General features: G+C 39.4%; 1 protein-coding gene across 1 annotated transcript in view; it reads left to right on the forward strand.

The window, feature by feature from the left end:
* LOC110960679 (lysophosphatidylcholine acyltransferase 1) overlaps positions 1-10674 on the forward strand; it is a 28018-nt gene extending 17344 nt beyond the window's left edge. The window contains exons 7-14 of the mRNA XM_022208026.2: positions 2597-2631; positions 3159-3213; positions 3495-3577; positions 4224-4349; positions 5009-5162; positions 5604-5702; positions 6162-6303; positions 6505-10674. Coding sequence (XP_022063718.1) covers positions 2597-2631; positions 3159-3213; positions 3495-3577; positions 4224-4349; positions 5009-5162; positions 5604-5702; positions 6162-6303; positions 6505-6731 — 921 coding nt within the window. The 3' untranslated portion in view covers positions 6732-10674. The remainder of the gene's footprint in view (positions 1-2596; positions 2632-3158; positions 3214-3494; positions 3578-4223; positions 4350-5008; positions 5163-5603; positions 5703-6161; positions 6304-6504) is intronic.
* The last annotated feature ends 3155 nt before the right edge of the window (positions 10675-13829 follow it).

Here is a 13829-nt window from a genome sequence, read left to right on the forward strand (position 1 = left end):
TTCTTTAGTCTCCTGGTTAATTTGGTGTCGAATTAGTAATGTGACTGTTCAAACACCTGCCCACTAATCCCTGTAAACAGTCTGCTATACTCACTAAACTCTTCATTTAGAAGAATCTCTGATTTCTGCTCATGTTAAACTCATAGACTGTGTATATAGTGGACGTAGCATCTGGCTCCAGAATTGAAGCCCACCCGGAAGTGTCAAAAACTTGCAATATCACACCGTCTGCTAGGGTTGGCTCCAAAAAGCTTTTTCTCCATAGACCCCAATTCATTTTTGGAAAAAATAAAATTTGATAGACTGATTTTCTACAGCTCAGGATTTTTTTCCCGTTAGTTTTCATGGTCAAAATGAGAGATCAGGTGGCCGATCTTAAAATAAATCAATACTGAATTTAAAATAAATCGTTAAAGTTGGCGGAGCCAGGGGGCGTGGCTATACTTGATAGACAGCAACAGAAGCCTTTGCGGTAAAATGTGGGCGGGATAAGAGAGTCCTCAGCCAATCCTGCCCCTAGTTGCTCTCCGGTCCAGCCTGTTTGATGACGCTTTTTACGTCATTGGCTCCAAAAAATCCAAAACGACGACCAGGAAGTAGCAAAATCCGGGCTTCATTTTCTTGGCGTTGAAACCAACGGGTGACGTCACGGTTAGTTTACGCCTGGTTAAACTTCCCTTAATACAATCGAAACAGCTTAATGCAAACTAAACTTTATCAACAGATTACAGTCAAAACTTAAATTCAATGAAATGCTCCAAATGCTAAAATATTAGCACTCCGTTAGCCCTGTCTGTCTGTATGCATACTATCTATGCCCAGTAGCTTGCTTGGCTTCTTCCCAGAGTCCATCTCAGTGGGTTGATAAATATCTGAAATCTGGACACAGACACATCTCCAAAACCCTCTGGATGTCCGGAGCAGAACACAGGATTTCTATTCAGTTCAGATGCATCTTACATAATTTCACTATCACTGATCAGAGCCTGAGGAGGCATGAGGGATTCTCAATATGTAGGAAACTGCACAGTTGAATGTGTTGCTACCTTTGGATGGTTTTCAGAATCAACCTAAGTTCAAAAGGTCACGCTTGTCACATCACCACAGCAGTCCACTGATGAAATGTGAATCTAGAGTCTGTTAAAGAAAGCACTGTTTAATTTAATCAAGTATGTCATTTATGTAGATGCAGCATGCTGTGGGCCATATGAGGCTTGTGGCCACCGCAGTGCTTTTGAGTGTTTTTGTTTATTAATCAGATATTTTACAATCTTTATTTCATTTCTAATTCAGATTTACTTCACACTGTGCTTCAGAGTAGCCGGGCGGTAATTATTTGAAGCTGTAATAACTATGTAAATCTGCCCCTGCAACTCAGCTCATGTCTGCCTGACACTGTGTCTGAGATGACAGACTAGTGATTCAGCAGACACCTAATGAAGGCCAAAGAGGCGGCTTTAGTTAATAGAGTTTAAGTGTGGCTATAAGAAGAATCCAGTGAAGCATGCCGAGCTACTCTCTGATTGCCTGACTGCAATCTGGTTAATCATGATAGGATTCAGATTCAGTCCAAAGCATTGCTCAGGCTTATTATTAATGAGGATGTAGATAACCACCGTTAAAGGAGGACAGTGTGAGAAGAAATCCAGCAAAATCTTTCTGAGGGAGCGAGTGTTCAGATATTCAGTTTGACATCAGTTGCAGAAATCACAAATGTTAGTTGCAAAGATTTGCAGCTGTGCTCGACTCACATTTGTTCCTTAAACACTTTTACCAATGAGATGGTGTCAAAATGTCAGAAATGTTTCTGTTTTTTATTGTTTTATTGGTATTCTTGTTTGACCTTGTGATGACAGTTTGCTATTGTCCTTTTCCCCTGTGTTTTTGATTGCTTAGTTTTAATGACAGCAGGGCTGCGAAAGATGTAACAGAAGCTACAGATGACTAAGAGCTATTCATGAATCTGATCATTTAAAAGCAGAACTGGTGCATGAGAACGACAAAGCAAACTTAGACAGAAATTCCAAACTTGCAAACCAGAAGATCTTAGAAATGTGCACTCTTTAAAAACTTGAAAGATAAGCCTGATATATATCGGTCTACACTGGAAAAAATGTTCATGAATTTGGAAAAAATTCTGTTTGTTGTTGTGGATTGTCCACACAGAAAAGTTTACAAGAAATATGGTTTTATTGTATTTTTTAAACTGTGTTTTTTAAGAGTTCATGTTGCATGCGATGTCAGATATTTATCAGTGTTTTTTTTCCTTAAATATATTAGATGCTTAAAACATGCCAAAACTAACATAACATCTTTGTTGGAGGTGACTGAGGAAGCTAATTGTCTAAACCTGATTTTTCTTATCTTTTTTTCTTCTTGTGTTTTGCCTAAGCAGACTTGAGTAATAAAATAGGAAGTGATTTCTTGCCTAAGCCTGACACCACAATATGTGGACATGCAAATAATCTTATTTAGGGCAAGAACCATTGCACTGGGATTTAAGGATTGTTCTACAAATGCATAGAGGAAAATAAGAGTTTGCTTGACTTTGTGTCACTCTGTTTAATAACATCTTGGCTTTTATGTGTTTTTGCAGGACACAATCACGTGGACGTGGCAAGGGCCAGGAGCGTAAGTACACAATTTCACTGTTTAACATTTCTATGTGATTTGCTTCATGTTAAGATGCAATTGAAAATAATATAAAATTCATTCTGTGTTAAATCAGTCAAACAATTAGTAAATAAATCAATAAATGAGCTTGACGTAGGCTTAGATACACGATGATTTTGTAACATAATCTCGACCACATTACTACAGTGACAGTGTAGTTTTTTTTTTGTTTTTTTTTGCAAAATAATTTTCAACAGTGTATGTTGACCAGCTTTTTAACAAGTAAGGGTAAAAACATAGATGCCATTGTGATTTTAATAGCACTATCACTGGTATATGTATCCATATGATTTCCTCCGAATGTTGTAAATTGAGCTTATGTGTCTTGTTGTTTATTCTGGGGTATCAATAAATGCCAAAAAATTTAGAAACAGACGGTTTTGTTCTTGTTGTCAGATAATTAATGTCTTTTATTTGGATCCTAATAAAGACTTTATGCGTCGGTATTTATTTTATATTGTTGATGTTGTCTTTCTGTCATCCAGATTTGAAATCTTGTGGCTGACACTCTGCCAGTTACACAATGAATTTGTCATAGAGGTAAGCATGACAGTGTCTCTACACAGTGCATGGATTACTGTGACTGTAGATGATGCCATGTTCATGATCAGGATTTCAAATGATCAAATGTGTGCTGCGTGAAAGTCCCCATCCTTCCTATTATGTCCTTTATTTCTGTGACATGCTCTATATCCCTTAAGCCCAGTTTTAGCTCATTTTAATTGTGTGCATTTTATGAATTTGTACCATTTCCCTCGAAGAAAAAAATCTCTTGTGATGTCTGAGATTTGGGTAACTAATTATTTTTGGCCTCTCCACAGTTCCTTCCCATCTACACACCTTCAGAGGAGGAAAAGAAGAATCCTGCTCTGTTTGCTATCAATGTGAGACGTGTCATGGCGAAGTAAGTTCAGTGTACTGATCATATGATATATTGGAAGTCACTGACTGAGGGTTGTTCCTTGGTTTCTCATTTACTGTGGCTATTAATACAAAAATGACAGAAAATATGTTTTGCTTCCATTTTGTCTATCTTAGCAGTTAGAGAGCTCTCAGCTGACTTATGTTAGACTGTTAAATACATTTTTCATATTGGAAAACCAGCAAGGGACACTCTGGTTTTGCTGTTAAAAGGGAACTAGATGGGTTCAGGGTTTTTACACAGGTTCATTCTTGTATTGGTTTGGTTTTAAAATGATTCGAGATAAATGATATGGATAGCAAGGTTTTGCCTTTTTCCTTTGTATGTTTATAAGTGATGTATACGATTATAAATGAATGAGAAGGATTCTTCATCAGCCCTTGCTCTTATATTGTGCCTCTACTGTACAGTCTATACCCGTGTTCTCAAACACTCCTACACTCTGGCCTTCACTGCTTCAAGTCTTGGATGAGAAACTTGAGTTCTGCAGATTGACAAAAAAACCTCATTGTTCACAACATCAAAGTAGCTGCGTCGGCTACTACGTTGGCTCTAGAAGCCCTAAGCAAAGTTTGTATTGATTTGCACGCACTGATGTCCATCATTGTCTCCTCTGCCTTGCGCTCAGAGCCCTGGGGGTTCCCATCACAGACTATTCATTTGAAGACTGCCAGCTGGCCATGGCAGAGGGCCAGCTGAGACTGCCAGTCGACACCTGTCTGCTGGAGTTTGCCAAGCTCGCCAGGAGACTGGGGTGAGTCACTCAAACTTCCCAATGCATCGCACTCATCAAAGAGAACTAAGTAAGGATCACAAAGGTGAGACGGGGCAGAATGCTCACCCAGCACAGCCGGCACCCAGCAGGAATTCAGTTTCTGGCAGCGGATTTTGGGTTTGGTTGTACGTTCCAGCAAATGCAAAGCGGTCGTGTGCTCTCGTCAGAAGGCAGGGTCGCTGCAGTAGTGACTCATGCCGGTTGGTCAGGTGCCTGCTTAGGATGGGATCTGGAAGTAGTGTGATCTTCCCAGTGAAAATGTTTTCTGGCAGGTGAGAGGAAGCACCATGTGCATGAGGAGGTGTAGTCGTCCCCTCCCTCCTGGAGCTGGCAGCGACCTCTGATAGTTGAAAGAGAGTAAACATGGAGGCTGAAGGGAAGCCATGAGGGTGAAAAAATAGTGTCAGTGTATTTTACTGAACACAGCACTTTTAAAACAATTTAAAGCTTGCAAAATTGTCATATTCATTTTATTTTGTAATTATTTTGTCACAATTAAGATAACATCTATGTACAGTCCAAAAAATTAACTGTCTTTGCTGTCATGTTATTTTTCTATCATGTGAGTCATTTTTCTTTATTGATAAGGTGCATGTTGTGTTATGAATTACCAAAGCTTCTTCCCTTTGCTGTCTCAGGCTGAAACCCAAGAACACAGAGAAGGTTTTGCAGGAGTTTGGGAACCGAGCCAGGAAGCTTGAAGGACAGAAGCTGGGCTTGGAGGACTTCGCTCACTTCCTTGATGTGCCAGTTTCAGATATGCTCCGAGACATGTTTGCTCTTTTTGATGAGGTAAGAGCTGCACAGACGTTTCTTTCACAACCACATTTGCTCTGCAGTTTTGTGTAGCCGTTGGGTGTCTTTTGTATCACATTACATTATTGTATGCACTGCAAATATAGAACTGTAGTAGAATAATATAGTTTCAATACACAACTATATGTGATATATGTATAAAGCAAGCAATATTGGCTGTAGTGTCGGGTATGATTAAAGCAGAGGGCTTTTGTTTAACTGGTTTGTATGCCGGAGGCTTTGTTGAAACTAATCGCAGCATCTTGCTTTTCAATGTGGGCTATATTTGCAGAAAACCCAAACAAGCAATAAAGATTTTATTGCTGCAATGTGTTTGCGACCTAAACAACAATCAGCCATAGGTACTCCTGTGAAATGTAGTCGTCTTGCTCACATGCTCCTGTCCTCATCTTTGGTTGTTTTCTCTTGTTTTTCCAGCACGAAGATAACAGCATGGATATTAGAGAATACGTGATAGCCTTATCTGTTGTATGCAGACCTGCCAAAACTCTGGAAACAATGAAATTGGCCTTCAAGGTATGTTCTGGTTGAGTCTTATCTAACCAGCAGGCAGAATAGAGTCTTCTGTGCTCGCTTAGAATCAGCGTGACATTTACTGTATTAAAAATGCCACATACTGTCGGTTGTTTTGTTTTTTTTAAAAGAATAATGAAGTGGTTCGCTTTCTATCAGCATAGCGACAAACTCATAAAGTTCTTCTATTTCTCTGCACAGCCTTTCAGAATATGAGATGAATTGATGCATTCAGGGCCTTAGTGATCAGTTTTTGTGAATGCATGGAATTAGTTGACTTTGGGTCATGATGAAGTTGATTGACTTTATATGCTTTTGAGCTGAACATGTTCTGTTAGCCGAGGGCTCTTGAACCTCCTGAGCCTTGGTTCTTAATCTGAAAAGCCTGTCAGAGTGGCGTGCACTAAGGCAAAGCGACAAGAGAGATGATATCTGCGTTTCCTCTCATGTTATCTCCTGCAGATGTTTGAGGCAGAGGAGGACGGTGCCATCACAGAGAGGGAGTTGGCAGTCGTACTGAAGACGGCTTTAGGAGTGACTCACCTCGGCGTGTCACGTCTATTTACAGCCATCGACGCTGAAGACACAGGGAAGATCACGTTTGGTAAGAGATCCAACAAAAAGGCCCTGTTTCTAAATATTTTTCATTTGCAGTTTCAGTTTTGAACTTTGCTTGTTTACTAGAGCAGAATGCTTCTTTTCTGTTCCTCTGAGGGGCAGCAGATCCAACATCCAGGCCAGTTCATTTTAAAGTGCAGTCTCAGTTTAACATCACTTTTGTCTCCCCCTTGTGGCCCTTTTGCAGACAAGTTCAGGCGCTTCGTGGAGCAGAACCCAGACTTTGCTGAGGACTACCTGTACACAGAAAACGCAGGCCTCCACAGCGGTCCCTGCCACAGTCACCAAACTCAGTCTCCTCCTCTGGACCTGCATGGCACTGCCACCAGCAAAACAGCTAACGGTATCTGTCCCGACTTCAGCCCCAGCGACCCCGACGGCACAATAGATGGGCTCCTGAAGAAACACAACTGAACAGGTTTAAATGTTAATGGGAGAAAACCAACCCCTCTCCTGGTGAGAGGCTGTTCTGTACGAGGCAGAGGGTGGTTAGTCACTCTGTAGTGGCTTGTTTGAAATGAAGGGACTACGTTTCAATAACCACAGCTACAAAAGTGAAGAAGTTTACCTGACCCTTTTTTATTAGTATTGTGTCCATGAAATTCCTGAAGTTATTTTCAGCCTGTTGACAGTTTATTTTGTTATAAATCCTGTTTTTTTGTTATTTTTTCATAGCAAGAATTGTCAAAATGCCAAACAGTGGCTGTTTCAGATATAATGCTTGAATACTTGAAGGGCAAGCACTTAATAGGATTTCTGGGGCAAATGTTTTTTGGGGTTTTTTTGTTTTGTTTTTTCCTTCCAACATAGTGCTGTGCATGTTTTTACCACAAGGGAAGCCAGACGAAAACAAGCCCTGGACAGTGAAGTGAACGAACTTTTGTTGAAATCAGTGTTCGACTCTCATTTATTTGTAACTTTAAATCATTTCCTCTCTTTAATGGTAGCTGCCTTTTGAATTTGAAAGTGCAGAATGCATGGGCTCATGTTATTGTGAGCAGGTCTGAGGATTATTTATGTAAAGAAGGAAGGCCTGAGGGTACCAGTGACAACTGATTGCTTGAAGCATTTAGCTTCAGTAGCTTCATTTGAGGTTAACTCGGGTCTCTGCAAGTCGATGGTCAGAACTGCTATGAGCCTGTTGTGTGTTTGCGTGCGTGTGTGTTTGCGTGCGTGTGTGTGTGTGTGTATATATACGACGATATATTTGATTTAGCTCAGGGTTCAGTGACAAAAATGAAAAATTTAACTCGTATGATGTCATCATTTTTGACGCTCAATGGGTTGTGTGCATGTAAACTCTTTTTCTTACATCAGTACGTTTCTGTCCAGTCATACCTCATCATCCACATCACCTTGATTTCTCTCCCTTTCTTTGTTTTTTTTTTTTTTTTTTTTTTGAAATTACACAACGTGGACCAAAAATGCATCAGATAATTTAACGTCACCTCTCATGTTCGGACTGTATTTTTGAGTCAGTGGTGTGACGGCTTTAAGGGAAGGAGAATCACAATATGTGACCACTGAAAGCACATTGAGTTAGGAGGCTTTGTAGGTATTTTAAAGGCAAGGTCATACTACTTCCCCCTTCTGCATTACACTGTTATTGAAACTTCTTAATCATTCCTACTTCCCCCTTCACAGCATCTTATTCCTTAGTCTGGTCAAGGATACAATTGGCCTCATAATCACCTGTGAAGTTCATGCTGTTACGGATCTGCATGAAGGAAAATCGTCGTTTTTAATCTACCGAGGCATGTTTTAAAATGGATCTGGGCACCTTTGAATCATGTGAGGGACCAGAATACAATTAAAGTACACCCACCCACATGTATCTGCTTTTGTTAATTGGTGATCTAATTAACACAAACCTATTTGTCACTGAATGTGGTCTGATTTTCAGTTTTTTGGACACTGACAGCAGCGTGTGGTCATTAAACATAATATTCAGAGTACAATGTTAATCCAAGTAAAGAATTTTAATATTAAACGTTTTGTCTTAAAATAGGCAAAAAGTACAGATGTTTTAGTTTTTAAATCATTGCGTTTTGGATACAGTTACATTGATATTGGAAAGAAAGTTTCACATGTTGTAAGAAGTCAAAATTGTGTTCTGTTTTGTTTCATTTTAATTCAGGAAACCTCTACAATTCCAATCACCTGACACTTTTTGATGTGTTGACAGAAACCTTCCTGTGCACTTCTGTTAATAACACAGTGATGCTCCTTTCAATCATTTGCCAACAAGTGCTTGGCTGTTTTTTTTGTTTTTTTTTTGTAATCGGTTTTCTCTCCGGGAACACACAAAGCAGCATAATACTGACAGAAAAAGTCTGCAGTGCTTTTACATCATGTCATTTCAAGGAGAGGTAATTGTTAAAGGGAATAATGACACCCCTTAGAATCTGTTTCCAGCTGATTTTTGTTTACTGATATCACACAAGGTTTTTACAACTTGACTTTTATTTCTTGTCGCTGTAAATTCATCCCATTCCCATCCTGTTCATGCATACTGTACATGTATCCCCATTCTGGCTTTCAGTGAAGCAATATTTCACATCTCTTAAGCCTTCTCAAGGTGTATGCTTTTGAAGAGTTCTGATATGTATTTTGAATATTCCAAATGCAGGACATTTTGTGAATTTTTGATATACGTATATGAATGATTTTTATTTTCACTGCCATGACAAAGATCTGTGATCTTCTCTCCTCTGCAGATTGTATCGATGGTGAAAAATGAGCCACATTTTTTTTTCCTTTTGTCTAATACTGCAGTTGTTTTTTGTGCTGTATTCCTCCTACACAGTGTAAGGTTTTATTGTTATATTATTACTATTATCGCTGAGTTGACTGCTTAGAGACAAAATGCAGATTTCATATGGAAACCAATAGCCTTGAATCTATAGAGTTTTTATGCTAAAAAGAAAAAAGAGAATGTATAGACAATCTTGTCACAATCAGAAGCTCCTCAAAGCGCTGATCTCCAGTGGACATTTTCCCAAGAAATCATAGGTTTCAAATCTATGCTTTTTATTGTCTGTGAACCTTTTCTTTTTAAGTGTTATTTTATTTTGTAAAGGTGTGCAGGTTGAACTAAGCAAAGTGTGAGTGAGTGTAAAGTGTGTGAGGCCTTGAGGTGAGCTTGCCGCTACATGACGGGCCTCAACACACGACCGCTCCAGACTGCACACACACACAAAACCAACATTTAACATGTTACGTCCAAACATTTTAGTATTGTCCCCTGAATACTTTGTCCTTGAAAACTGTATGTATTTGTGCTTGCACTTTAGATCGCTTTGTCATTCTTTTTTTTTTTTTTTTAATTTTTGCTCTAAAGAATGTTACGTTTGTAGGTTACAGTATTGGAGCTGAAGTTCCGATATGATTAGGGTTTTTTGCGTTCATGTATTTGCTACAATAATGGGAGCACAGAGGAATTTGGGCCTCACAACCTTCACCCCACATTTCAGTTCGAAACCCTTTTTAAATCTACTTTTCTGCTTTGTCTCAGGATTGTGGAATTTTTGTAGCTTGGAAATGAATTTGTAGACTTACAGGACTTCACCGTAAAGATTTGAATGACCTGTTTGGACCATGAAGTGGATAAGTATTACATGTACTCCTCTGTGATGTGATCTGATTATACATTAGAGCCTGTACTTATGAGGGAAACCGTACTGTTTGTGTACATAGATTGGGATTCTGATTGTTACAACTGAAAACATTTCCAGACCTGACCCAGAATGAAATGTATTGAGCTACTTTAGCCCCTCATGCAGTTTTGTGTTAAGCAGACAATTCCATTAGCCAGTCTAAAGGATGATGATATACTTCATCAGCAAGTCAAACATATACTTTTATATATATATATATATTCAGTATTTACATTCTGCATTGGGGCTGTTTGCAAATACTGGGTCCTTTTTTTTTTTTTCTTTTCTTTTCACACTTGTTACATTTATTTCAAATGCCTCACTAGAGGTGAGTCTATTTTTTTTTCTACGTGGTATCAACCTGAGAAAAATGTAAACCTGCAAGAGAAACCTGTATTTATGCTACTGCTGCCTGCTTACCACAGTTTGTCCTGCAGTGAGCCTAAGACGAAGGACTTGTGTACTCTGATGGAGCGATATTGTCTTTCCGATGGCTCGTTGTGTGTGGACCGAGAAACTGAACTGTTATTTCTGTAGCTTTACTCCTGTCTTTTTCTATACCGAACAGGTTTTATTTTATTAATGCATTTTGATGATGAAGAGTCATTACTGCAAGCTACTTTGAATTTGTTCAGGACTGCTATGATATAACCTGTTAATGTGACTCTTGGGTGGAATTAAACAAGAAACATTAACACACAGCTGCGTCGCTGTCACATTTGGTACGTGTTTGTCTTCTTTATGGATGCGTAGGAGTAGAATGTGATATGAGAGAGTGTGGTATGAAGAGTTGTGCTGTTTGGTCATTGTAACTGACATGGGCAATTGATGCACTAACGGATATAAATAGCCAAAGGACTTCATATCGATATCATAAATGCAGCAGTGATTTTTCTAGCTTAAGTTGTTCTGTATCCTCATTTTTAAGCTGTAACGATAAAAATGTCTTAAGGAATGAGTCAGTTTACAGTCTCTCAATTCCCCATATTTGCCTTACTGTATTCAGATTCCTGTCCTCTGATACTGGATTGTTGCATAAATGTCTCCCTCTAGAGGTAACATGGAGGACATGCAGTCCTCCTGGGGTCACTTCAGACTGTTGAGCATCACATCAGCGTTATTGTACAGGATGAGCTGTCTAAACGGGCTCTATGCTGTAATGCTGGTGGCAGGGATCTATCCTGTCACTGCACTTTAAACAAAATGTCTAATATATGATGTGGCTCTTTTATCAAGGCATTTTTTTACGATTGACACAAAGAACCATAACTGATTTAATGAGCCATTCGCAGTTTCACTGTACCTGCCGTGTGTACTTAGACTTGCATGGCTTAATCTTTGAGACAAGCTGGCAGGATCAACCAGGTAGCCCAGATGGGACGAGCGTGCAGCGCACGGAAGTACACTGAACGACACCCAGCATGCTTGTGTTTTATTCCCTGTAGGTCTGACTGACTTTTTGCCTGGCTTTAAAGGCATTAGAGGAGATTTAATTTCCTATGACTTTGAACGTAGCATTATGGAGAACAATCTTGAAGTTGTCTTTTCAGAAACTGTCAATCTTTTAAGGATCCTGATCACCACAGCTGAAGCAGAGAGGTGTTTCTCAACCTTGAAAAGAGTGAAAACTTTTCTCAGAAACACCATGACCCAGGAAAGGCTGAATGCCTTGGCCATGCTCTCCATGGAAAAAGAGACTTGTTTGTGAAATGACAGATTTCAATCAGAAAGTCATTGATAAATTTGCTGGCCTGAAGGAGAGGAGAGCAAAATTGATGTTCAAGTAACTGTTTTGTTGTCTTGTAATGCCCGTCTGCTAGTGCGCCTCCCCAGAATATTTTATCACCAGCCGCCACTGTTTAAGACTCTGTCTGATCTTTGAACTGAGCAATGCCATTGACCTACCACTGCAGCACATAAATCACCAAGCAGTCTGTGGAACAAAAACGTGGTCGATGTCTGTTGATGCTTAACTGACAAATGATTTGTTTCTTCAGCTTAGTCGGCACATGACTGGTTTATTTGAAATGGGTATTTTCAAAAAGATATTTGAATGAAAGTCTCCCCACTACAGAGTATAAATGTTGCTTTGTCTAGTAAACGAGTTGGTGTCTTTAAGTTTATTTTTAATTCAACCTCCAAACTTGGAGGCTCGTTTGAGACTCCTGTAATGACACCACCTCCATCTGCTCCATCACAGACTGACCAGCCCACCTGCTGGTCTTCTGTGCATCACCTGAGCCTTATTTTCAATATCTAGAAATTACAGGCCTTTCTCAAGCCCAGGCCCGGAGTGGCTGATCGGGAGGACCGGGACAATTCCCGGTGGCTCGGTCTGATGTTTGGGCTGCGAGGGCTGGTGTTCAGTCATGCCACTGGATTGATCATTCTGCTGCTGCCGCTGTTCCTGGGCCGCCTCCATTGGCAGCTTTTTTGTTTGTTTTTGTTTTTTTGTTGCAGACGCACAGTGACGTAACACGTCTGTGCACACGGTCAGAGGTGTTTGAAACATGTATGTCTATGGTTTGAAAGATGAAAACAGGAAGAGCAAAGGTGGTGTGGAGTAGTGACCCATTTTATTTTTTAGCATTAAAAGACAGTAAATGCACAAAGTCCACAATCGACAGGGAATAGGAAGAGATAAAAACATTTACTGTCATTACTGATGTTGTCCAGTTTTAATAAAGTTCATGCTACTTTTATAAAATGATGAAAGTGAATAAATTGTATTTGTGTGATCTGTGTTTGATAGCTGTCTTTTCTCCGGTCATCCAGATGTTCAGAGAGAGCTGATGCCACATCTGGTCCAGCTGATGGAAGGTCTTGAAGTTCTCTGACTGAAGATGATCCTCTGGCTGGATTTAAGGTTCGGATGCTCAGGAACAAACTTCACCAATGAGCCATCAGGGAAGCTTTAGGATTATTAAATGCTGCTATGAAGGTTTCGCTGTTTTTCTTTGTGAATGCAAAGTGCTCCAACTGAAACTTGAACTAAAACGTAGCAGTAAATCCTTCCATCTGACAGGATTTAGTTGCATTAATAACCTCATAAAATTCTAATTTTTATCCCAGTCTTGGTTGGAAATCAAATCTCTGTATTGATTCAGGTAAAAACTGAACTTCACGGCATGTTGGAGCAAAACAAACAGATGAAAAGTGTGATGGTGTTGGGTTGTCAGACCGTAATGTTGCAGCTCAAAGCAGCTTTTCTATCAGTTCATTCTGACATTCAGCTCTGAATCTACAGCAGATCCAGATGATGGTGATCCATGCTGTGGAAGTCTCACATCTCCTCATTTAATTACACTGTTTTTTTCACCAACACTTTATTTAATAAAAGTCCCATTTAGTTTTTATGACATTTTTTTTTTTAAATGTGACGTTTTAATTTCTCTGTGAATAACTGCAGTCTAGTGGAACAGCTGGAGTTGTAACATCTGTCCTGATATTGATCATGAAGTACTGATCAGAATACTTTTGGTTGGCAGTCATCCCTGAAGTTTTACATGAAAAAAAAAATCTTTACTTGTGTTGTGAACTTTGGTAAGAAGCAGAAACTTTAGCGTTGCCATGGATACATGGGTGTTAAATTCAGTCCATGTTTCATTTTGGGATGCAGTCCAGCAGATGACTTTGTTTTTACTGACAGCTACCATTCAGTCTGAGATATTAAGAATAAATAAATGTGCATAATGTGGAAATGAACAGATTTTATTTTGATTTATTCCTACAGCTGCCGCAGTCAAAGTTCCAGAATGTGGAGGAATTTAATCTCACGACGACAGACAATGAATATGATCTGAAAGTCGGGTTATTGTTGTTTATCAGCACAATACAGAAAGATTGTCAGAAATAT

Source organism: Acanthochromis polyacanthus, chromosome 12 (genome assembly GCF_021347895.1).
Source record: "Acanthochromis polyacanthus isolate Apoly-LR-REF ecotype Palm Island chromosome 12, KAUST_Apoly_ChrSc, whole genome shotgun sequence".
NCBI lineage: Eukaryota > Metazoa > Chordata > Actinopteri > Pomacentridae > Acanthochromis > Acanthochromis polyacanthus.